At 37.6% G+C, this 26,075-nt stretch overlaps 1 protein-coding gene across 3 annotated transcripts; it reads right to left on the reverse strand.

Moving 5' to 3' along the window:
* Positions 1-9,334: 9,334 nt before the first annotated feature.
* lhx6b (LIM homeobox 6b) lies at positions 9,335-20,704 on the reverse strand. 3 transcript variants are annotated; one of them, XM_084729502.1, is made up of 9 exons: positions 20,493-20,704; positions 19,726-19,856; positions 18,968-19,099; positions 18,406-18,527; positions 16,028-16,245; positions 14,311-14,411; positions 14,090-14,185; positions 11,993-12,164; positions 9,335-10,654 (listed from the first exon to the last, which is right to left on the reverse strand). In XM_084729502.1, exons 2-9 carry the CDS (start codon positions 19,726-19,728, stop codon positions 10,572-10,574), a joined length of 927 nt encoding a protein of 308 aa, XP_084585628.1. In that variant the 5' UTR covers positions 19,729-19,856; positions 20,493-20,704; the 3' UTR covers positions 9,335-10,571. The 3 variants fall into 3 exon arrangements, with proteins under 3 accessions (XP_084585628.1, XP_084585626.1, XP_084585627.1); XM_084729500.1 differs by having other exon boundaries at positions 9,336-10,654; positions 16,028-16,248; positions 20,493-20,703; XM_084729501.1 differs by lacking the exon at positions 20,493-20,704 and having other exon boundaries at positions 9,336-10,654; positions 16,028-16,248; positions 19,726-20,451.
* Between the last annotated feature and the right edge of the window lie 5,371 nt (positions 20,705-26,075).

The following is a 26,075-nucleotide window of genomic DNA, read 5'->3' on the forward strand; positions in this document are numbered from 1 at the left end:
ATTCTTTTTGTAGGATCAGATCGCACAGTGACACTGACCTGGTTTAGTGCCTTACATACTTCTCATTACACCCAGCCCCTCCCAGCACTGCCCTACACGCACACACACACACACACAAAAAAAAACACTGAAAAACTGAGAGAAATCCCATCTAAGCTGTTGAGATCATCCACATGATCAAATCGAAACTTTAAGAGCAAGGAGATTTAATATCAGCATTGCAAGCTGGTTGATTATTTTTAGACTGTTCAGTGTGGAAAGTTTCTTTTGTGCTGTTTGTAATCTGAACATAGACATTATCGCCTATCTTGCTTCGACACAATAACATGAACACTATAACTCTAACCAGCTGTCCACAATGAAGTTGAATCGAGTCCAACAAAAGAAAACTTCCATTTCCTTAAACGTGGCATTAAGTGTTTCAGTATCGTGCTGGATTGAATAACATTGCACAGGTGTTAGCGGCAATGCAAACATGTCATTTCATGTATAGCATATATCCTTTTTCAAATAATGTCCCTTGGGAACATATGAATGTTGTACCTCCAAAGTAAAGGCCTAAATCTGTGATGGGCTACTGTCACATTCAGATAACTACAGGTGATGCACTTGCTGCATGGACGTACTGCCGCCTTGTGGGTAAAAAAACATACTACAATATGTATTTTTAAACACTACAAGCTCAATAAGACGCATTTTTACACCATGACATCATACTGTACATGAAGATTTATAAACATATAGAAAGATCTTTATGAAACACATGCCCAAAATAAACAAGGCTGACAGAGAAATAAATCCATCTGTACAATGTGTTTTGGTGTATGATCATCTAAGTTCATATTAATTAGATATAAGAATGTGTTATCTTACCTCTTTTTATTTTAAAGTACAGGACATGTTGATAATCACACACTAGAAGACATTATTATTGATATATCACGAATAGGAAAGTAGCAGAAATTCATCTTGTCCTATAGATAATGCGCAGACAGGGGTGCTGCCAGGAATTTTGGGCCACATGAAAAGTTATCACTTTGGGTCCCACCACCACAAGCCACACTAACCCTGTGGTATTGCTGGACATATCATATAATACTATTTCTAGTGACGTCATAAGAAAATTTTCTGTTACAACCATTTTGTTGAGTTAATTTTAAATACGTGCACCACAGAAAATAAATAATCCTGCAAAGTATTGACCTACATCCTCCACATCCAGCTGTGTGTCACCACCACTAGATGTCAAGTAATGACCATATTTCAGTCTGCATATTGTTATTAACTGTCACTCAATGCTTCAAATCAACAACCAGTGCAGACTATAGGCTGTTTTTGTTTCAAATAATAGTCATTATGTGGAAAAATAATTTGAAAAACAAAAGAAATTGCCACTGACCCCCTGCAATTATACCAACTGACGTGTGATTCAACACAATGCTGCTCGCCTCCTTCAGCTGGGAGGAGGGCAGGTTCATTTGGGGGGGTGAGGATGGGGAGACAGAGCGAAAATGAGAAACAAACAGTGGAGTGCAGAGGTCAAAACATTTCAACAGGCTGCTGTGAGACTGTATCTACAATACAAATCAACATACTAGATAGACTTTGTGTTTTGTTGGTTTAATAAAACAGGTGCTGATTAGACATGTCCTAGAAAATCTGATGATTGATTTTACAGTTTTTCTGCCAGTATAGATAAATATAGTTTTTGGAAATTTTGGGAATTTCAAGCTAATTTATGTTTCTATTCAATTTATATTTGTTCTGCTAAACTAAATTATATAATATTATTGAAAAATTGTCAGAAAGCCCTTTCTGGGTTTAACAAGGGCTTTCTCACAGAAAACCTTGAAGGCTAACTTCTGCCAATAGCAACTGTTTTTGTTGAATCTGCTTTCATGTGAGTATTAAATGAAGGAGAAATATATTTTCTGTTAAAGAAAGAAGCAACTGCACTCAGACCTTTTGTTGATAAGAAAGATGTGTTTGTTGTACTTCCAACAGAATTTGGTAAGTTTAATTTACCAAATGCACTACGTCCCATGTTTTATTGCTTTAACTGCATGGTTGTAGATCCAAACATGTCCAAAATCACTTTGGTCTGCACTCGCTGATAACAAACCATGTAATTCAAAATTTAAATGAGCGACTCCATACTAATTCACATTTTCAAAGCTGACAGTGTCAGTCCAACTTATTTCATCATCATGAAGAACATGTACAGTATGTAAAGTTAGTTAGATTCATAGTTCTGGGTTCATTAACTCCCAGAATTCCCAGCCTTTGAGTGTGTAGCTCCACTACCTCCTCCTAACACGCAGCAGACAGGCATTTCTACCTCCAACATGCCTCGGGAGAGTGATTTAGATTGTGCTCCAGCTTCTTATAAATCAAAATGAAGTGCTGTGATATTTCAAAAGCCGTTGTCATCCCCTCCAAAATAAACACATTCTGGGAACCTGCCGTGGAGTTTATTTTTGCATAGTGCATGGTTGGCCGTCAGCCTGGATGAAGTGAATCATATGTTTCGGCTACGTTGTATTTCCTTGCTTTTCATCAGCCCTCCTCCTGCTCTCATGTGCTACTGTAAGGCTCTGTGTACACGTGAAAAAAAAAAGTTTCTTTGTTTATTTCTCAGAATTTCTATTGCACACTGTGTACCAGCCCACAGGTCCAGGGTCAAATAAATTCATTTTGCTTTGTTTTGGCTTTGTTTGGAAACTTGATACTGAATCCAGTTTTGTAGAGCTTTTATAGCCGGGGTTAAATGGTAGGCCTGTGCAATATCCACATTTAAACAAAACACCCCAAGCCACAAAGTAAATTCATTGTGGTCCAGTTTGCCTACAGAAAGGACGCTTCACCTAAAAATGTTCACTCATGTCGTGTTAACACTCGCACTGCAGCGGTGTTTGTTGACGTGGTCCTGCTCCGAAGCCTCAGATAGTTCAGCTTTGAACAACAAATTTAGTCTGTCTGAGAGGAACTCAAATTGCTGGTTTTCTCTTGTGTCACCAAACAGCTGATGGATGACATTACATTTAGATATGATGCTCTAAACACTTCCAGGAATAGGCAGCTGCTGTCGGAGGAAAACTCACAACACATTTTGAAGCTGGATAGCACATTTATTTGCCTGAGAACAAGGATGAAAACCTCAGAAAACAAAATGTATCATCATCTGATGCAAGTCAAGTTGCATCATCGTAAGTGTGCAGAGTTTTTTTTTGAAGATAGTGATAGTGTTCAAAAGTGCTCTGTCACCAGATTTTAAATTAACTCACTATAATGTTTACAAAAACCTGTGACAGATTTACTGCTAAAAATTCATAGTAAAGCAATAGATCCTTCATTTCTGACAAAGAGGGGCAAGAGCAGTTTTCTCATTTCTAGTATTTGTCCATCTACTTTTTGGCTGCATGTCGCTGGTAGACTTAATCAGCTGAAGCTTGCCAGCCCCATTCAAATTTACTGACACTACTCTTTACTGCCAGTTTACCTCTAAAAATATTCTGAACCCCTTTGTAATCGGCAACATTTTGTTTAGTAACAGTACTTTAATTAGCCTACATATTTTTTCAGTAACTGTAATTGATTAAATTCACATTTATTTGTATTTATTATTTATTAAATAACATATGACTAGTTACTCTCCAACACTGCTTCAAGCTGAGCTTTGTTTTAGCCTAGCAGTTGGTGGCCACTGGCCAAGAGACAGTTAGTATTGGTTACATATAGGTTTTGTATCACTGATATTATGATTAGGATTATGATGATTATTATTGTTAGTAGTAGGTTTTATTGGGCAGGACAGCTGAAGTCAGGGGAGAAAGTGAAGGGATGACACACAGCAAAGGGCTGCAGGCTGGAATTGAACTGGGGCCGTTGCAGAGGGCTCCACCAACAGCTATGTTGGCACCTTGGTTATTTTTAAATGTTTCTAGCCAGGCTGGACAACATATCAATGTAATCAATGTTGTGATATGAGACTAGATCTCATCTTAGACTTGTTATACCATGATATGGCTGTTCAAACTGCTCAAGCTGTTCTATTATATACCTTTATCCACTGAGTCATTACATCCACATTACTGATGATTATTTACAAAAGTCTCATTGAAATAAAATAGACACTCCTACAACATTGTTGTAATATTGATAGAGGCATTTGGACAAACATATGGTGCTCAACCACAAGCAGGGTATAAATTTCAATCATGACATGAGACCCCCTTTTTATAGCATCAAATAACTAATTAAAATCAAACTCAAAGAGCACAGACCTTTGCTAAGGCCAAATACTTTCTATTGCAATGTTAACAAAATTAAAGAATAATTTGTCTATCTGCCTTATGATTCTGATCCGCTCCAAAACCTCGAGCCAGTGCTTTTTCTATAATCTTGTTCTGTAATCCTGCTGAGAAACAAACAAACTGCACTAGAATATAATCTCTTTGCCTGCTAGTCTGTAGCTAATTAGCTGGGCATGCTAATGTCAAAAAGTTATAAACATACACAAAGTTTATTTTATCCCTCTTAGTTTTGCTCTTGTGTTTCGGTTTCTGGAACGCTAGAAAAAAAAAGACACCACGCTCACAACATTAAAATCACAAGAAACAAGTGTTTTTCTTACTCTGGCCCTTTGCCCACTATTTTGGTGGAAAATCAAGACAGACCTCTGGTGCCAGTTGCTAGCTATTAGCGGCAAAGTTAATTTAGACTTCGGTCAGTGAACAGTCAAATTAGATGAATGGTGAAATGATTTCAGCTAAGCCAATGTACCAATTTAGCACGCATGTTATGTTGACACAGCCTATTGTGGAGAGAGGGTTTCAGTTTTTTTATAAGTCAAGATGTTTTAGAGAAAACAAACAAATGGAACAACCTTGTTTGTTTGTTTTTATAATTTAAATCATAAGGCTTAGTCTCCAATATTGTTGTCTGTACAGTCCAGTGAGTGTAAAGTGCTTATTTCATCAGGCGGTGGCAAAATATTAAGTTGGGTATCATCTGCATAGATACATTTTACTCTAAAATAGTCATACAGTACATATTTAGCTGAGTTTGGTGGTACAATAAGACATTTATAGCTTCTTTTTATAAAATATAGACTATTATGCACATTTTTTCATTTAAAATTTGACTGAGACTTTATTGTGCTCATCAGCCATTCAGATACTTTGCATGGCTCCATCAGTTCAGTGGAATAATATCCTCGAGTGAAGCAGGGAAAAAAAAACTCACAAAAAATTAGCAGACCCTGCCAGCATATGGCAGCATCTGAAATAAACTTGAGGAGGAGGAGGAGGAGGAGGGTGCTGATGAAGATGGCCCACGTTGCAATCTTCCACAGAGGTTTTGTTGACTGTTGTGCAGGGGAGAGCTCATCAGCGTGAAGGAGAGAAATGTGAATACGCTGAGACGAGGGGCACTGCAGTGTATCTGCTCATTAGGCGGGCGACGCTGTAATTCAGAGAGCGAGCAGCTCTGCAATCAGGGGCCTATTCATTAGCATGGGGGGCCCGCTTTCATCTGTAACCACTTGAAGCTGCCAATCACTGAGGCGGACGCATGACATGATGACAAAACGGGGCGGCTTAAACGCTCAGGGATGCTTGTGCATGGAGAGAGACATGCCTAAACGCTGCCTTAAGCGCTCGTGTCGGAGAAGGACTTTAATGGGGAAGAAATGTGCATTTTTACAGTGTAGTACTGGCAGGTGGCCCAAACTGTGTCAGCCTGATAATCATCTCTCCGCTCAGCATGAAGACAGCTTTTGTTCTCAGATTTCACAAGGAGGAGCATCGTTTTCCTGAACAGGTTTCTTCCTGGATTGAACTGATTGAAAGTGATTGATTGGGAAAAAAAAAAAGTTTGATTTAAAGGTAAAGTTTAGGAAAGAATGAGAGCACTCCATCAGTATCCTTTTTTTTTGCCTCATAAGTGGTACTCTCGGATATACAGCACACTCCCACACAAAGACACACAGACACATGCACCAAAAAATCTGACACATGCAGAGAGACACACACACACCTGGTGCAGTCAACATTTGGGCATCTTTAATTAAATCTCTGAGGAGTACAAGGGAACCATTGTGTGTATGTTTTTATCTGCTGTAGTTCTGCTGTCTGTGTGAAGGCAGCTGTGGGTCAAACTGTTGTGTTTCTAACATTCCTGCATCAGGCGAAACTTTGCTGTAATTTGAAACTGTATTATTGCAGATGTGATCACACTCCTTCTGCATTTTCTCTCAAATTGCGTGTTTGTATTCACCTGCTGTAATTCCTCGGAGAAAACGTGTTCAAAATGAAAGAAACATTATTAAACAAAATTGCCCCAAAGGCCTATTGCTCCAAAAATAACCCCAACCCTAGCCCTAATATGGAATAATTAATATCACACGTTTGATTTTGTTGGAACAGCCAAGACGACAAGAAGACTGTAAGCTATTATCACATCTTCTACTGCGTTTTTGATTAGTCTACATTGGTTTTGGTGGTGGGGTTGATTATAACATTGGAAATTTGTCTTTTCACAGTGAAATTGTTTGAAATATCGGTTGATGTAAGATGAGAAATTAAAGGGCCTGTTCACCCCGACATAAAAAAAGTAGTAGTTCAACACTGGTGTTAAATTTTTCAAATGTATCTCTTTGGTGCTTTGAGCACCATGTGACTATTGCCATCTAGTTTCCTTTGTATTAGAGACAGGGAAAACATCTCCACAGCTGATATCTCCAAAACTCTGCAACTGAAACACACAAAAAATAGACTGATAAATATCACTACAGGCCAGGGGAAAATATCAAAATATGCATTATTGATTTCGGCATGAACTATCCCTTTAAAGGTAAATCCCCCCCTGCAGATTCAGCACCATGGACAGGGCTGGTAGGGACTAATTAACAACTGTGGAAGAGTGTGTATTTTCAGAGCAATGGACCTTCGGAGCAATGGGCATTTGTTTTTGGGATAATGGGCTGCAAGAGAAATTTTTCTATTGCTCTCAGAATAATCGGATGTCGTAATAATGAGTAGTCCCCGAAAGAGCATGCCAGGCTGTTTCCAAAGGGTAACCTGTGCAGACCTCTAAGTCAACATGCAAGTATCAAAAACTGCAGTTCCTCGAATGGCCACTTGAAGTCAGCTCCAACTGTGGGTCAATCTCCATAGACCCTTGATAAAATGTCCAACTTTACAGCAACTTTACCCCCTCATGACAACTAAATCTTAATCTATTTTATTTACTTAATGTTATGCAAAATTAAGTGCAGGCTTTGAGTGACAAGTGGGTGCTGTCTCAGATGGCTATCCGCATACATGTACACATTCCTTTTGTTTCACCTCAGCTCCCACCCTCATTCTACCTCCTCTATCTTTATCTTTTTTTTTTTTTTTCTGTAGCTGGGAGTTAGGTGGAGTTGAGCACTGCCAAGATGGCAATGGGCAAAATCCAGTGGAGATGTCATGGAGACTACACACATGCTAGTATATTTTTCAAAATGTCCCAAAACTATTCCTTTAAGCTTGACTGAAGTTTGTAGGATTGTTAGGTTAGAAATAACTAGCCTGAGACCAGCCCTCAGGTCCAACTTTACACTTCAGGTCAATAGATTTATTTGGTCTAATATCATTTCTCTTTGAGACGTGTTAATCACTAGAAACGGTTTCATATCTTGCAAAGTGATAAAAAAAAAACAAAAAAAAACAAACAAGAAACATGATCAAACATGTTTGGTAGCATATTATCTTTTCAACCAGAGCTAAACAGTTAATTGATTAGTTGATTAATAGAAAATTCTTCAGTAGATATTTTGATCACGTTATTTTATTTAATTTCTTTTGAGGAAAAATGTAGAATAAAATCCACGTCCAGCTTCTCAGTTGTGAGGATTTGTTGGTTTTCTTTATCTATGCAATAGCTAATTAAATTACTTTAAGTTTTGGACTATTGGTTGGACAAAAGACAGTTTTCTACAGAGATCCTGAGGGGTCATGGTGGGAAATGTGTATTTAAAAGTACTCCAGGCTATGGCTGTATTTATGACTATGGTTATGGCTTTGGTAGCGGTAAAACTCTGTACTGCTCCAATTAACACAAACCAAGAAAGCATCGATGAAATACAGGGGGTTTGAACTTGTGATGCTTCTATCTGATACACAATGTCACAGGAGTTCAGCAGCACTGGAAAAATGCTCAGCCAGCACAACCAGGTCACTTCACTGCATACACACAACCCCTGCATGTAGTCAGTGTTAGACCCATTATAAACTTATATGTCACACAGTCATAACAACCAAAGCACAGCCATGACTACAGCCACAATCACAGTGGCAGCCAAAGCTCTGTCTTATCATGGCTACAGTGATAATCACAGCTTGTCTGTTTCAATCAGCCTCAGCAACAGCCAGTCAAAGAGGAAGGTTAATTAGCCCCGCTAGTTTTCTGTCCAGCTGCTGCAGTGATGCTGACCTGAGCCACTCATGCTGTGGTCACAACCAGCAGCGGTCTACTACGTAATACTTAATACTATATGATAAAACAGCTCAGCCTTTGTCAGTGGATCACAGTGAACATAAAATATATTGTAAGGTAATGTAACAAAATTGCAGAGAGAAAAAATCCCATTGTAACCTTTTTGACCTCCATAATTTTCTGACATTTTACAGACCTAATGAAAAATTGATTAATCTATCAGTTAATTAAAAAAAACAATTATTAATTTCAGCACTAGTTTCAAGCAGAACCTGATAAATTACTTGTTTTTTTCTTACTGCAGATATATTGGTATAAAATACGCTGGCCAGAGGTAACAAGAAGTGTCAGTACAAAAATGCCAAAGATATATCTGAGATTATATAAAAATAGTAGTGTCATTATTTACACATTAGAGAGCACAATGACAGGTTTATTTTTAACAGCAAAATATCCTTCAGATTTGGTAACAATTCTGTAAAGGAATAGTTCTGCATTTTGGGAAATACACTTTATTTTACAGCCAGGTTTGCTGTTCTCTCTCTTTCCAATCATTTTGCTAAGATAAGCTAACTGGCTGCTGGCTGTAGCTTCATGCTGATGGACAGATGTGTGGTAAGTTTTTTTTCCCAAAATGTTGAGCAACTACTTAGAAACCTATTTAAGAGATCCTTATCAACAAGGTTTGGATATATTTTGTGTTTTATTTAAAACAAATCAGTACCAAATGGGAGATGATCATCAGATTTGATTCAAATATCAACAAAACCAGCTTGTATCCTAGTTGCTCTGAAGATTGTGAAACTAGAAGTGCATGGACGTGGAACACGCTTTTAATTTACGTCAGCGGTTAAAAAACCCACATTGATCCAGTTTGGATAATCCAGATCTAATTGACTCAAAGTATCCAATTCTTTCTTCCCATTGCTGCCCTTAAGTGCTGTCAATCAATGTTACAACTGTAGATAATCTGTGTTAAAAGGCCTCACAAAAGCCAACACACTGCCCGGTCAATGACCACGCTTTGAGTGAAAATGTCGTTCCAAATAATCATTTTCACAGTAGGATTGATCAGGCTTCCCGTTGAGTGTAAACTGGAGATAATGTGCAGGTTCGTCGTGGTATATTGCTCTCAATAGCAGGTTAATGCAGGTACTTGGCCTCTGACAGGAGACCTTTCGATTTCTGTGGCTCTTAGTGTAAAAATAGTGCCCTGATATAATGTGCATCCAGTGGAGATGCATTCACTTTGAAAATGTGTGTTTGTCCTGACATTTTCAGACACACACACACACACACACACACACACACACACACACACACACACACACACACACAAAGCACTCGTTTTTGCTCTCTCTGCATGATTAAATCAACCTGATCCTCAATTATTCAAACACTAACATTTTCATTAACAGCTCTGATACATTTTTATTAAACTGTAGCCGTATTTACAATGTACAATCACTGAATTATTCAATTTCAAGACACATTTAAAAGTGCTTTTTAAAAGTGAAGTTTGTTCTGAATAAATAAGAGTTTTCATTTTCTGACAACAACACAACAACAAACAACAGTAAAGCTGCAAATGTGCTCATCACCAACACAAAACAAAATGCTGAGGTTTTACTGTAATACTGCTACAACACTCCTTTCTTCTTCTTCTCCTTCTTCTTCTTCTTTTTGAGAGCTCATATTGCAGCAATATAATTAAAATACCTTGTATGAGTGGGTAAACAAAAGAAAACATATTCTGACCTGATGCAATGTTTTGTGTCCCATCAAAAAGAGGAAAAATAAAATGAAAGTGGTCGTCTCTGCATCATAAAAAACAAGACAAAAAAACCTCCCATGTTGGCATGGAGGCAGGACATTTCTCCAATCGCCACAGTCTGATGTCTTTAAAAGACAAAGTTGAGCTCAGCAGTCTCACAGCGAAGAATCCGGCTTGATTGGAAACAGATCGCAGAGGTCCCTGCTTCCCCGGGGGAGGGAATTTAACTCCCAAACAGAGCAGATTACTGACAGTACGTCCCAAAGGATTTGTTTGACAACATCAGAGTGGTGACGCCGCAAAAAGTAGATGCAAGGGGTCAGCGGCTGATGGGAAGCTGTGGTAATGAGATGGACGGATGGGTCAAGTGGCCCGAGGCAGCGAGGACGGAGAAGGGATGAGCTGTGAGAAGAAGAGAAAACAATCATGAGTTTGTCGATCAATCTGAACATGTTACTGTGAAGAAATTCAGAAAATATTTTGAATGCATATTTAACAGTACAGTTTTTCAAATGTGTCACAACATCACATTTGTCTTCGATTCGGATGATGAAAAACAAGAAAGAAAAAGTGAGAAACAGGAGAAAGAGCTACAGTAAATTCCTATTTTCAAAATCTTGCAAAATTTTTATTGCAGATTTTGCCTTACAGTGGTGACCAGGACTGTAACTAATAATTATTGTCATAATCGATTCATCTGTCGATCATTTTCTCGATTAATTGATTAGTTGTTTGTTCTATAAAATGTTTGAAAATTGTGAAAAATGTCTATCAGTGTGACGTCCTCAAGTGTCTTGTTTTGTCCACAACCCAAAGATATTCAGTTTACTGTCAAAGAGGAATCCAGAAACCAGAAAATATTCACATTTAAGAAGCTGGAATCACAAAATTTTGACCTTTTTCTCTTAAAAACATACTCAAACCCATTATCAAATTATGAATTATGAAAAGTGTTTGTTAATTCAGCTAATCATAGCAGCTCTAGCTGGGACAAAATATATACGCATTTGACGTTTTTATGTCCTGACAAACTGCACAGCCCACCTTCAGACCAGAACAAACTGCAAATATTTAGGATTATTATTAATTTTTAAACTTTATAGTGCATTTCACCACAACTATTGTCAGTGGTGGAGAAAGTATTCAGATCCTTTACTTAAGTAAAACAACAGAAAAGCAATACTGAAATATAAAATACTCCTGTATTTGAAACATTAGTTAAGTAAAATGTGAATATGAAATGTAATTAAAGTATCAAACACAATAATTTAGCTGATTCTAACTATTCTAAAATATATACTGTTGTGTAGTTTAATGTGTAGCAGCTGATCATATGTTTTACTACGTAAAATTTTAATCTGGTTAATCTGTAATATAACTTCTAACTGCAGCTAATGAATAAATGTTAGATGTTAGATAGATAAATTGTGTGCCATATGAGTTTAGAGTAAAATGAAATAGACACACTCATGTAAAGTACAAGTAACTCAATCAGTGCAGTTAATATTTTTAGTCGCATTCCAACACTGGTGTGACAAATAAAAACCTCTGAACCTTGGTTCACTATTCAAACACCTAGAGACAGTTGAGTATTAACGTGAGAGTTAAACGTTGGGAAATAAATTATTAAATATTCTGCAAATGGAGCATATAATGCAGTGGGTGTCATTCTTCTTTGAAAAAAACCTGATTTTCATGTCTGTCTATCAAGCAGCACTAACAAAAAAACTTGACACTCACTGTCCAGGTATCCGTGCAGCGCCAGTAGATGTGGTCGGTCGGGGCTGCTGAACGGTGAGTAGTGGATATCGTCTGGCAGCGACGGAGGCATCCTGGACAGCGGAGCGCTCTGAGAGAAGCTGCTCTGAGGCGGCTGCTTTTTGTGTCGTGCACGGCAGTTCTGAAACCAAACCTGGGAAACATGAGAGATGACGTGAACGTGCGGAAAGCAGAAATACACTGTGGAAGTCAGGGTCAAGGTTTGACTGCTGTCCTTCACGCCAGACCCCACCTGTTTATTTGTTTACGCGTCTGTGCCAGAGAAATCACTGCGCTGTGCTGCAGGAGGATTTTACCCAACAACTTAACCCTTTCAATCAGGGGGTATTACACATTTTAAGTCATTCCTTTTCCAGAATAACCAGTACTGTTTGAAAATTAAGATTTATTTGATCTGAATAGTCGCAGTAAAGTTTATTAATGGCTTATATAAACATATAGAATTTAGGTTTGAACAGAAAAAATGTTATAAAATACATTTTATCATAATTATGAAGTTGTTGAATGTGGGAGCTCATTTCAAAAAAGGACACAACTGAACAGTGACATCTGTGAGGTTTTTGGAAAAAACTAATTTAGTGAATTCTGTACAGTTTCATTTCCCATTAGGAGAACAGGACATGACCAGACATGATGCTCAAATGAGGCCTGGATCAATCAAACAACATGCAAAGAGAGTTCACAACCCAGAGCCATACTTAATTTTGTTCCTGAGGACCAGGGCTATTGATTTATTGATTGGCATTATATAAATAATAATAATATATTACTATGTAAAATCCTCATTTAAATCTGGCCATTTCAGGAGGAAACCCAGCATCATTTTCAAGGTAGAATATGTAGAATTAAGTCAGTCGGTTTCTGTTTGTAAATGCACCCGACAGAAAGTTGATCGTTGAGCCTCATTCACAGGACCGATGGGTTGGGTTGATAAAACGTCCAGAGCAAATGCAAAATAATGAGAAAATAAGAGGGTACGGGTGGAGAGTGGGGTTGATATGCATGCAGGAGCTGCCACACACTTTTGGTGGGTTGTGGGTGATGACTGCAGGGGATTGTTTTTGTATGAGTCTATGGATTTTTGGGGGGAAAATCCTGAATTAGTCTGCCTTTAAGGTTTTACAAGCAAGAACACTGGGACCCATTATAGTCTAAATAAGTTTTCAGAGATTATTTCACCTCACCATAATGAAATTCAACAGATCTAAATAAGATGAACATCAACAAAAAGTAGTCTGTTTATTTAAAAAAATGCTGGTCTCTTTATCAGCCTTTTAAAAACCTTCTGTGAATGTAAGATACAACATACATATTAACATGTAAAAGCAAAAAACTAATGTGCAGCATTTTGTATTTGAGTGGTTCCCAAAACTTTTTATAACTTTAGACATGTTAGACAGAATATGGTGACTTAGCTTATCTACAAACTGTAGTTAGCTCAGTTAGGGCTGTCATGAAATCGGATTTATTTTGGCCAAAAGAACTCCTGATAACGATATTAGTCTGACATCTACAGAGAATTATTGTTATCATTTTAAAAAAATAATGATACATGTTTTCATAATAATGTAATCAGGGAAATTCATCTTCAGCTTTGTTTTTTGGGCGTTTTGTCTCTGTTTTGGCAAAAGAATTAGACAGATTAGAGTGTGTGTGTGTTTGAAGAAGGGCGTTGGGAAGCCAAAGTGACAACGGGAAACAAGGAAATGATTAAGAGCATACAGTATGTTTAAATGGCACTGGATTATTTACACAATATTATCATGTGTGTATTATTAAGATGATGTCAATATTCATTTTTTTTAAATATCACAGTTATCATCAGCACGATATATTGCAACACCCCAAAGCTCAATCAAAGAGTGATTTCCCCTTTTCAGATTGTTTCAACAAACAAAGTTAAAACAACCAGATGTTTTAGATGTTGAGGAGCTTAATCATGTCATTTTTCATCTTTCTTATCACACAACCCCTCAAAAAGGTTTTGGGTGGGGACCCACTGGTGTAATAAATGTAAAACTGCATCATAGTGTAACTGCATGTTTTGTCATGTCCTACCTGTATGACTCGTCTGCTCAGTCCCGTCATTTCTGCCAGTTTCTGTAGCGTCTGGGCGTCAGGGTTGTTGTCCTGAGCGAACTGAGACTGCATCACCTGCGAGGACACACTGCCTTCAGTCAAGATCTCACGATGACATATACAGAGACAGGTAACACTGCACTGTATCTGAACACACACACACACACACACACACACAGACACGTGAGAGCAGAGTGTACCTGTAGTTGCTCGGCGGTGAACGATGTCCGCGCCCTCTTGGCTGGTTTTGGTTGGCAGTCCTGATCAGAGGGCAGCGCTCCCTCCAGAGTCAGTCCTGTTCCTTTAACAGAACACAGTCACTACAGCTCTCACTCACATTTCACTCATTTTATTGTGAAATTACACAAAACAACACAATTATGAGTTTACAGGCCAATTTTGTTACGGCTCTCAAACTGTGTCATAAAATTGAAGATTTGTCCAAACAACCCGATGAACATAATTAAAATGTTTTCTTGCCAACAACCACAGTCCAAAGTATTTATACTATCACGGCCTATATTTTCCTCACTGACAGGACAGCAGAGAATACAGTCTTCCACTAGAGAAGGTATTATCAGTGTAAGAAATACAGGAAATAACAAGGTTTATATGAATTTTAGGATTCATGATTCGGACTTCTCTCTTTGCCAAACTGCAATTCAATAATAATAATAATAATAATAATAATAATAATAATAATAATGATAATAATTTGTTTCTTCTTTTCTCCCCAGCTTCTGGCTGTGATTACAACTCCGCCTTTTTCCAAATTCTGTCAACCTAACTTTACAGATGTTGAAGCAGGTCCATCATTTCACCTCAGGCTGAGTGGACAAAAGTTTGGATTATTTCATGTGGGGTTGTATGAGCTACCTATCCATAGTCAATGTGTTGCCCACTGTAGATGCTGGTCAGCATGTCCCCAGTTAGGAGAAGCAGAGAGGGGCAGCAGCACAAAAGCTAAATGTACTGCTGTGGACAGGGACGGCAGCAAAAGATATTTTAGCCAAAAAAATAAAAAATCAACACCAGTTTAAGTGTACAGTATATTTATAATGTTTTCACTGCTTTATTTTGTTGTCAAACAGCCTTTTCTGATGGGGAACTGCCGTTATATAAGCCAAATATCACGCTCTCAAAACCAACCAGACTCCATAGGCGAACTCGGTAACTTTATTTTGCGGAACACATGATCTGAAGTCTACCACTGCCTCTATATGTTAAGTTTGTTTGTGTTATTCTGTGATTTCAGTGAATCCAAACTAACTTTTTTAAACACAGAAGTCTCGCAATAACACAAACAAAATGAGAGATTAGACAAGCAGTAGACGAGCAACTGCTGTGATCTGACAGGAAAAAATTAATGATTTTGCCTATGGAGTTTGGTTGGTTTGGAGAGAGAGACATTTGGCTTATGTGACCGCAATTTCCCATCACAAAAGGCTAATAGAAAAAAAATTCTAAATATAGTTTACACTTAAATTGATATGTTGTGCGATTCCTACTGGAATCTGCTGTACCTAATACACTGATACATAATACACTAATCTGTAAATACCTCATACAACCCTACTGCAAATAATCCCAACTATCCCTTTGAGATTAAATATTAATAATTCATGTTGGAAATCAGGCACATGGTAATCAAATGAAAAATGGTTCCTTGTATTTTGATATTTCACTCAATAAGAGTGTTGACTGCAAAGAGCTGGGTTGAGCTCATACAGAATATATCTGTGATGTTGTCATGCAGCGTGGAAAAAAGCTTGTGAGGAAACTTAAAGGGAACATCGGAAACTTAAGCGCTCATTTGACAAAGAGTTGCCAGAATATTTTGTTCCGTTTGTTACTAAAGCCCTGACTCTTGCATATTTCCTTTACCATGAGAGATACGTCTTTCATAACGTCTGTTACCGTTTTCTGCAGCTCTGCGGAGGTTGTCCAGCATGATGTCATAGTGGATGCGGCAGAGCACCCTGCCCTCCACCAGGCCAAACTCCTCCCCAGTGGACAGTTGCCTCTTACAGGAGAAACAGGCAAAACAGGCCAGGTGGTACACGCTGCCCCGAGCCCGCCGCACCCAGTCACTGGCGTATACCTGGCGGCCACACTGGGCACATTTAGTGCCAAACCTACTGTGAGGAAGAAACGGATGGGTGAAGGTTGGCTGCAGGTTGCAGAGCCTGGAAATATCCTGATGGTATGCAGTTTTTTTTTTAGTATCTGCTAACCAAACCCCATGCAATATTTGCTATTTTTTTCCCTCATATAGCCACACACTTCACTGAGGCTGTAGCAACATTTCATTTAAATACAGTAAAACTAGTAAAGCAATTTGAGACAGAACAGTAGAAAATATAATTGACATCTTTGTTTGATGGTCTTTCATAATACTTTGTAGAGATCATTGCAGTGTTGTGTATAACATCTGTGTTACTGTTGTTGCAGGGAGCTTTGGTCAGGAGTTAGACAGACTCTTCATCTGTAAACTAAACACTAAAGTTCAGCTGCTTCACCTGCTCCACTAAAATATGCAGGATTTCCCCCAGTCTGTATGTAGCCTGCAAGTTTATCCCCAGGGCAAAACGGTGAACTAATAACTCACTGCTGCTTATAATTATTGCAGTGGGCCCTGTGCTGTGACTGAAGGCGATCTCGATGAGTTTCTCAACATTTTTGTCAACTTAGACCTCCTCTAACAGTAAGAGGACAACATTTTAAGAGATTTTTAATAAACTTTAAAATGGAGGTAGCGAAAGTGGGATTTTGAAAAAGTGAGAGGAGATGTTCCTCCCATCTACAGTGGAAACTATACAGCCTGAAGTTTCTGTTTGTCAGTTATCATAAAAACACAATATAAACCAAACAAATGAAGGTCCTAAAGCTAGATTTTGATACAAAGTCCCCACTCAGAGACAAGGACACAAAATAAGATAATAATATGGTTAATATTGCACATAGTAAATCAATCAATCAAATGACCAAAACCCACTAAAATGCATTGGGAACTTTAGGGCAGTAGCTCACTTTGCCTGGTTTGCAATCCAGCTGTTTGTTCATTAATCTGATCTGACTGAGATCAGACAGAAACACTGACACAATGTTGGATTTTAACAATCTCAGAATTAGTTTCAAAAACATATTCTCCTCAAGTGGTTTGCTTCTAAGATTTTGCAGACCAAAAAGTCATTATGGCCCATTATGCAGAGCATATTTTTCACAGAGAAAATCGTGATTACCCACATTTTGAAGCCAAATCAAGTTACACTTGAGTCCAAAGTTGATCTTGGAGAACAAAGATCAATTAGCTGTAAAAACACCCAGAAAAGTAAACCAAATTATGTCCAATAATTTATCACCTGGACAAAATAATATATTTATTAATAAGTAATAATGATAAGTCACAGTCATTTTTCAATTGTTCACTGGCTATTTGATCCTTTATTTTTCAGGTTTATTAGGAACGAAGTGTAGAAACATTAAAATATCATGTTTCATGTCTACAGACAATTATGGTTTGCAGAATACAATATACATTTTGTTTGTCTTCATGTTTCTTATTATTAACGTGAAAGACGACAGTTATTATGCGCTTCAAATAATATACAGTGAAAGGATTGGGCTAATTCAAATCAAGAGAAAATAGTATCAGTATTTTAGGTTGCGGAGACACAGTTATATAGCGGAGGAACAAGAGATCAAACACGTTTTTCCATTTGTCTCTTTTTTCGAGGATATTGTTCCTAAATTTATTTGTTTTTCAAATACTAGACAAACGCAATTCAAGACATCCGCAGTTAAATGAACTGGTCACGAAATTAAAGGGATAAACCATGTAGGCCTAGTTATAATGCACAGGCAGCTCACAACTTATTATTTTTTTACAAAATAAACTACTTTGACATGAATCGACCGGGGTAAAAAGAATGGAAATAAAATTGAATAAACAAGTTAAAAAACCAAGCAAAACAAGTAATACTCGTTTGAATAAACTTGAATCGCTGAATTAATTAATTAATTTCATTTCGGTGATCGACAAATTTGAATTGAACTCCAATCAAAAGATGTCAGCTGGTCATTAATGCAGGCCTACTAGAAGACAAAACACATTTATTCTGAAATAATATTAAGTGAATCTACAACTGAATTTCTCTCTGACGTAGCCTACTCACTGACTCTTTTATTTTGATATAATCAACTCCACCAAATGATCTAAAAATAAAAGCCCGTAAAAATAAAAAATAAAAAAAGCTAACATCTCTAGTATCTGCAAAAATAAAACCTAATCTTACCTGAAATAATCCAGTTTGCAGTAGATTTCTTTGTTTTTAACGTAGCAGCTGTTGTGTTGGCGCAGAGACGCTCTGCACACTGAACACTCCAAACACCCCAAGTGCCAATTCAGGTTGTTTACCTGTGGAGATTTAAAATAAGAACACAATCACACACATTTTAGAGAATAACACACGTCTGAGTGTGTGTGGCCGATGCATGCATTCAGTCTTTCATCAAGATGTTTAAGAACCATGAATACATTTTAATTAAAACGAATTAAAAACTCCCCGAATGTTAACAAAATAATTCGTTCTCTATTTTTCTTAAAATAGAAAAAAAAAGAAAGAATCAACGAAGCTCGAGGAGCAAAATTGTCAGTAACGGAAAATGCCTGAGTAAAATTATCACCACATTCATCTATTTTGCTTTTGTTTGCTTGAGATCAATCTGGGGTATAAAGAAATTAAAAATAAAGAGTAAAATAAGAAATACAAACAAACATAAAAGACGGACTTGTATTCTCTGCGACAAAGTAAATATTATTTATTTTTCTCTTGCAGGCCGCTCGTTATTTCCCACCTTCAGTAGGTATCGGTCCTGGATCTCCATGCCGCAGCTGGCGCACTGGTTCTTGGCCGCGGGAGGAGAGCAGAGACAGGCGGCCTCCGACGGACTGGACTCCCCGGACTCCTTCTTCACCTCCGACTTAGACTGCGTCAAAAAGACAACTTTACTTCATATAGAAGACTGGTTTCGTCGTTTCTTGTTATGTTTTTCTTTCTGTTTTGATGTATTTTAAGAGTAGAGTCACTGAAAAAAGTAGTCCGTAGAAACACGAAGATCCAGTCCTGGAAATAAAACACTAATAACACTAACTAACTAAAATAATTAGATTTCCAGAAAAGCTTTATTTTCTCCAGTATTGTAATATATTTGTACATTTACTTACCGCTAATTTATTTGTGCTTCCACGCATAGGCTATGGTCATTCAGTATTTTAAGTCTAATTTAATTTGTATAACACAAGATTTATCTCAGGCTAAAGGTGCTGCATTATGTGAACTCTAATCCTCAAACTGAATTGAAAGTAGATTGAATTTTGGTGGGTTTTCTCTCCACAACATCCCTGATCATAGATGCATACAGCCTGTAGGTACACTTAAGTCTCCTCATGATTTAAACCTGAGCCAATTCCAGAGTCCTGCGATAGTTATATCCCGCATGCAAAAAAAAGTTTAGGATGGGGAGCAAGATGAGGAATCAACGAAACCAACAGACTGAAAAGCAAAGAAATCAAAAGGTTGCAAACCAAACCGGTCCAGATGTTTGTGACTCACCATTTTCGGGTCTTGAACGCTGCCTATTTGGAGAGAAGATGGAGCTTGCTCTGCGCATTACGCATCTCTGCCCCAGCCCACACTATATCCGGTCCAAAACAGCGAATAACAGTTTCTCCTGCATTTAAACCCTGGCAACAAAAGACATTTTGATGCAATTAGAAGAAAAAAAAACCTATATACGATCGATCATTCTTCTTGTGCGCGCTGGGAGGTTGTATTCCCATGCAATCAAACAGCAGTGAAAAGAAAGGATGGCACTATATCTGCAATTAGCGCTGGATTGAAATGCTTCGCTTGATAAGTGGCAACCCGAGTGTCAATTTCATCTGGCAATCAAAAAAAAGTAACCGAGCCACCAAGCTAAGAGAGAAAAAAAAAAGCGACGCATCATAATTTCAATAGCTGTATAATCGAAAATCGAAAAATCTCCAAAGTGAAGAGGCTCAATTGGAGATCGGTCTATTCATAAGAGACAATGTGCAGAAACTGCAGCTGATCTTGAGGCATAAAGGAGCTTGATTGTCTCGTTCTCATGATGGACCCATTTAAGTACTTGAGGCTCCCCTGGGTGATTACAGCTGCATTCATAAAGTGCCAAAAAATCTGCGTTTGGGTGGCAATCCGGAGTCCGTGTTGTCCTTCATTTCGTCGAAATTAACAGGAATGCAAGATTATGTTAATTACCAGCTACGGTATAAATATTGGAGGCAGCAAAATAAGAAGAGATGGCCTGTGGGAATAAAAGAAAAACATATACTTCATACATGGAAAACGTCCCAGAAGAAGAAGCGGCGAAAACATCGTCCAATAAAAGTTTTCCCACAACATCACAGACGGAATATCCAAGCAGTTCCGCACGGGCTTGTCTCTTTCTTTGTCTACAAGGCAACAAAAATATAATCCAACTTCATTAACTTTGTGGGAATCAAACCAGTGGCACCAACAGTGGCACCTCCCAGACAGACTGTACTTTCTTCTCCCCGCCTCGACTCAAAGTTTACACCCAGTTCAGTCAGACAGGATGTGATGCTGCCCAGCAGACCCTCCCGGGTTTACCCTCCTTTTCTGTAGGCTCACCAGAATATTTAGGGATTGAATTAATTTTAAAAAGATAATCAGTTAAAATATGCCTGAAAACATCCACCAGTTAATTCTGATAATGTCTGTTTTTTGTCTGAAAGTGATGGTTGCAGATTTAGTTTTATTGAAATCACTTCACTGCTGATTGCAAAGTGATGGAGGGTAAGAAGTGTTAAAGATGATGATGATGATGATGATGATGATGATGATGACTGCTATATATTGCTAATTATCATCAAACAGAATTTATTTTTTAAGGATTTTTTCTTTTTAATCACATTTTTTGCAGTCCTGCTCAAGTTCCTCTATCTAAGCTGTGACCAAAGAAAGATATCCATCTAAAGTGTTAAATCAACAGCCCTTGTTCTGTACAAAAGTACATTATGAAGTTCTGAAGTTAACAGATAAATCAAGCTTGTTTTGTAGCCTTTTTAGCACAAATGTCCCTCCTTGTGCTACTATCATACACTCAATGAAACTCAAACAAAATGCTCAGCTCCTTTACAGGGGGGCATACAGGGGCACTGGATTATTGGATGCACACAAATCCAAATAAGTTATAAAATAAGATTAAAGAGTACATGTACTTCATCTCCCATGTTAAAAATCCAGAATCTACGAATATGTAAGTTTTTGATGTCAAGAACCCCCACAATAGACACACAAGGATTCTGTCCTAAAGAATCCCTTCTGGATGTTTTTTTTTTTTTTTTTTTTTTTTTTTTTTGCAAAGAGTAAGTCTTCATAGTCAATCAACCATCAGACTAAAATCACTATAAATTACAATCAATCAAAACGGCCAGCCCTGTTTCTTCCTTTGTTGTTGCTCCAGCTTCCAAAAACATCTGACAAAAGTTAAAATACATAATACAGTATGCACGTTAAACTGAGATTTAAGGTGAGCACAGATATTCTTCTTGAATGTGACAACAGCGTTCTAGAGTCTGTATAAAAAATTCAGCACAGCGAAGGTCAAACAGGCAAGTGAGGTAAAAGTAATACATTACTGAGAGAATGGGGACTTTAATACACACATGTTCTGTGTTCAATAGTTTGTTTACTGGTTTTAATGGGGGCTGGTCTTTCTAAAATAACATAATCACACGGACTGGACTCTCAGCCAAGTGGATGATCCTAAAAAGCTGAAAACTATGTAAACTTGACTTTTTGGATGTTTTTGGACTTATTGATAATAATTTTAATGGAGCATGGGACTTTATAAGATCCTACTTAAAAAACAGTCAATATTGGTCTCCTTTGAAACAATGCTGGATTTTTCTTATTGTTTAGCTGAATTTATTACAGTTACAGTCCTCTGTTTGCTAGCCTGGTATAGTCTACATGTCTATTATTGTATAATTTGATGCATTAAAATAGTATTTTTTTTTTTTTTGTTGTTTGTTTGTTTGTTTGTTTTCGTTTTTGTTTTTTGGATTTTTTTCTTTTGTTGTCGTCTGGCTAAAAAAAATGATGGTTGGATATAAAGTCAAACAAAAGACAGTGGCAGATTCTTTGTTTTTCAGAAATTGTGTTTTATGTTTTTTTTTTTTTATCTTTTTATACATTTATCATAAAGTTAGAGAGATGGCAGGGATGGGATGCTTTGTTAGTCTGTGGGTTTTTCTTCACAGTAAATTCAATGTAAAGTGAACAGGTCTTATTAAGGCTAATTGGCAGCTCATCTGAGATTATATTAAACAGTGCTGTCAGGCTTTGTGACAATGACAGTATGATAATAACGAATATTTTTAAAAAGCTGGGATGGCAATAAAACATTTGATCTTGAATCTAGGAGAAATTTTTAGCAATTGAAGGATGAATTTTTGGATGCAATAACTTGAAATGTAACCACTCTTTTCAACCCCCTGTTAATAACTTGATCATATTGCACATACATGAAAAGAAAAGGATCGTTTGTTTCTTTGGTGAGATAGAGAAGAAGTTTTATGTGGTGTTGGTCATACAAGGATTTTTTTTAAATATAACATTCACTCTCCTTTAGGAGAATTCCCCTGATTTGATGACTATGAAGACCTTGAGTTGTGGTTTATAGTAGGGGGGGGCTTTTTGTGAGCCTGGGACAGAAGATAAATGTCTTAATTTGCAATAACTTCACAAATGTTTTGACACTAAAATTGTATGTTCAGTGTCCATGAGGGCATGAAACATTAACCACATAACTAAGCAACATATACATGATATCATCATACAAGTTGTGACTTTTTGGTTTGTTAAAGTCATCTGAAGAAAACAGGGAAACCTGCAGATTTCACAGTGACTCTTGTGTTGAAGGTCTCACACTGAAGCTTTAGATATCTCTCACTATTACCACTAAACTCTCCATATATATATAGAGAGGGAACAAAGTGTCTTAAAGTAAAGGTTTCCATGAAATCAATGACACTTTAATTCTTATTGATCACTTAAAAAGCATCTCTTAACAGCAGAATTGCATTGTCTCGGTCTCTCTGTATTGTCAGTGTAACGCACTTCTGTGCATTAACTGTAATTACCAGATGGAGCAGGGTCAGCTGGAAGTGGGCTGGTCAACATGGAGGAGGACTTAAAGGAGGGAAGAGTGTTATTTCACCTCCATTATCATCGCTCTTTAGTGATTGTGTGCAAAACTGACAGTTTTTTAAACCAGTTTTGACCATTTTTTGGCCACTTTTTGACCAGTGAAGTGTTGATTTAATTCTGTTACATCAATACCTACAAGGCCTTTACAGAGACAGTTATTTTTTAAGGTGAGTCAGGGTGGATATAACTTTCACCTTTTTTTAATGACAAATATTTTTGACTTTGAAAGTGTTTTACCTCGAATTCATTTGTGAAAGCCCTTAAAACAGCATTTACATTACACAAAATGTCTACTTACTTGTTAATTGTGGAGCTTTCAACCATATCATAAGATGCGAATGTTCAAACTTTTTGTTATTCTATTGTATTAATTATCGTAATCACTAATTATGATTAGATTTAAATTGTTTTATTGTACAGCAACTACTACAACTTTGTAATAAAAACACACTGGGAACTATTTGAGGCACGTTGAGGCAAAATAATTTTTTTTGTACATAGGGCAGCCTATATGGGACTTCATCACATTTTGTCCCCTATAAAGGCACTTTATTATATTTTATCTGGCATAGGGGCATCCAAGAGGGCACTTTTGTGTCTTTCTTTATAATATGGGTGCACCCACCTGAGCCCACCCGTGCTACAATGGCTGCAAAACTCATGAAAAACACAATAGTATGTCAGAGACAGTGTTTGGTTTGTCTGTTGTGAGCTGTAAAAACATGGCGGTGCCGCATGGTGACTTCAGTGGAAGAGGAGCTGCGCCCGCTTTAGATTATAAGGAAACAAAAACACAATGATTTGTATTTTCAGGTGATTACACACTGATGCAAATATGATTAGAAATATTATATTCAATTCAACTTCATTTAATTTAGGCAACACATATTCTGCCAATGAACCCCCATAAGTCTCACACATAGAACCTTTAATGAATAAAACAGATGAAATTCTTATCTATGATGCGTGGAAAATGAACAGTACCTCCTCTGGAGGTCCATTATTGTCCAGTATTCAACTGCCACTTATTGGTGTGACATGTGTTTTCCTGCACCTCACCCTCAAAGGATTTTCTCCTTGAAAATCTGGCAACATGAAATGTACAACAACCTCCTGACAATGGTCATATCCGAGGATGGGTCACCTGTTGCATCCTGTACAGCTCTGTGGATGTGTGAATGCCACAGCTCCGCTACTGGTCATGTGTGTGTGCGTGCGTTTGCGTGTGTGTGTGTGTGTGTGTGTGGCTGGGCTTCCTTCAGCTGTCTGTGATCCACAAAGACAATAAGCGAGCAGCACACTGCCACAATACAAACAAACTATAGCACATGCTAAAGCTATTAGACTCATCCAATGAGCCCCAGTGGACAGTTTGATGGCTGGTATGTTAACAATGTATGACGTGCGTCGTCCGCTCGCTGTGGAGGTGCAGAGAGGTTCATATGAGGGCAAAACTTATTTACCCTGCTGAGCGTTAGGAAACAACGTGGGCTGCTTCTGTCATAACTGAATAACAATGCTAGGATAACAAACACACCGACCTTCAAAATCAAAGCCATTCCTACAATCTTTAAAAGTCTTGTATGTCAAGTCAAGTCAGTTTTATTTATACAGGACCAAATCACATCAAACGTTATCTCAGGGCACTTTTCATATAGAGCAGTTCTGGACTGTACCATTTCTAATATTGTTGTTGTAAAACAATGTAATATAAGCTACTGCTGTAAGTAATTTTCACCGGATTGATTTAGAGTATGTTAAGTTGAGCAGCCAAAAGACATCAAATGATCTGACAGCTAAACTGATTTTTTCTGAGACTTGCATTGCCAGAAGTTGCTGTCAGTGGTTTTTTGACTCATTGTTCTGAAGTGGTTTTAGGTTTGACTTCTTGATCGACAGACAGGATAATATGAATAACACTGACATCTAAATCAAAATTTAAATAAATAAATAAATAAAATCAAGTAATTTTGCTCTGAAAATATGTCTGAACACACTCACTGTGTTGATCTTTCTTATGGCTACAGTGTCAGGTTGTGCACAAGGACTCAAGGATACTTTTTGGCCTCTTTCAATCAAAATATGTTCTCAGCTGGCTTCAGCAGTAAACCATCATAACTGGGCTGCAGCAGTTTGCGTGAGGTGTGTAACAGCCAAGAGCTGCTGTGGTAGCAAATTTAATTATTTAGCAATTCATTTTACCCCTGTCTCTTTAAATTGCACAATAATTATCTTGTTATCTTGAAATATCAAAGGCCTTGAAACATTTTTTTTTCCAATAAGCTTCTCGCTCTGATGGAATTTTACTTGGATATTTTTTTATGCCAGTTTAAGTTGCTCCACATGACAGAAAATTGGTATGTGCAGTTTTTTTCTGTGGTTTTTTCGCTGGTTTGAAGTGGGCGGGGCTCGGCAATACCAAGGTGATGTTGCACATGTCTGTGCACCAATCAGGATTCAGCAATATTTCAATCAGAGTCATTCAAGCCTGGACGAGCTCCCAACTGGCTCTTATGCAGTGACAAAATGGAGGTGCAAAAACACACAGCTGCACTAAAAAGGCAGAATTTATTTTACAAAATAAGATAATAAAAGGTAACCTGTCCATTAAATATGATAAACACACACACACCCTGATGGTGCAGATAAGCTGAGTTTTCGAGCATAAACTCTTAATTAACGTTCTT

Source organism: Lutjanus erythropterus, chromosome 10 (assembly GCF_056507025.1).
Source record: "Lutjanus erythropterus isolate fLutEry1 chromosome 10, fLutEry1.hap2, whole genome shotgun sequence".
Taxonomy (NCBI): Eukaryota; Metazoa; Chordata; class Actinopteri; order Lutjaniformes; family Lutjanidae; genus Lutjanus; species Lutjanus erythropterus.

Bases quoted from the DNA above. Each gene is read 5' to 3' on its own strand.
- lhx6b (XM_084729500.1), bottom strand. The intron at 18,528-18,967 runs GTGGGAAATAAC...AAATCTCCACAG, and splicing joins AGGACCGATACCTACTGAAG to GTAAACAACCTGAATTGGCA. The intron at 14,412-16,027 runs GTAACAGACGTT...GTTCTGTTAAAG, and splicing joins CCGCAGAGCTGCAGAAAACG to GAACAGGACTGACTCTGGAG.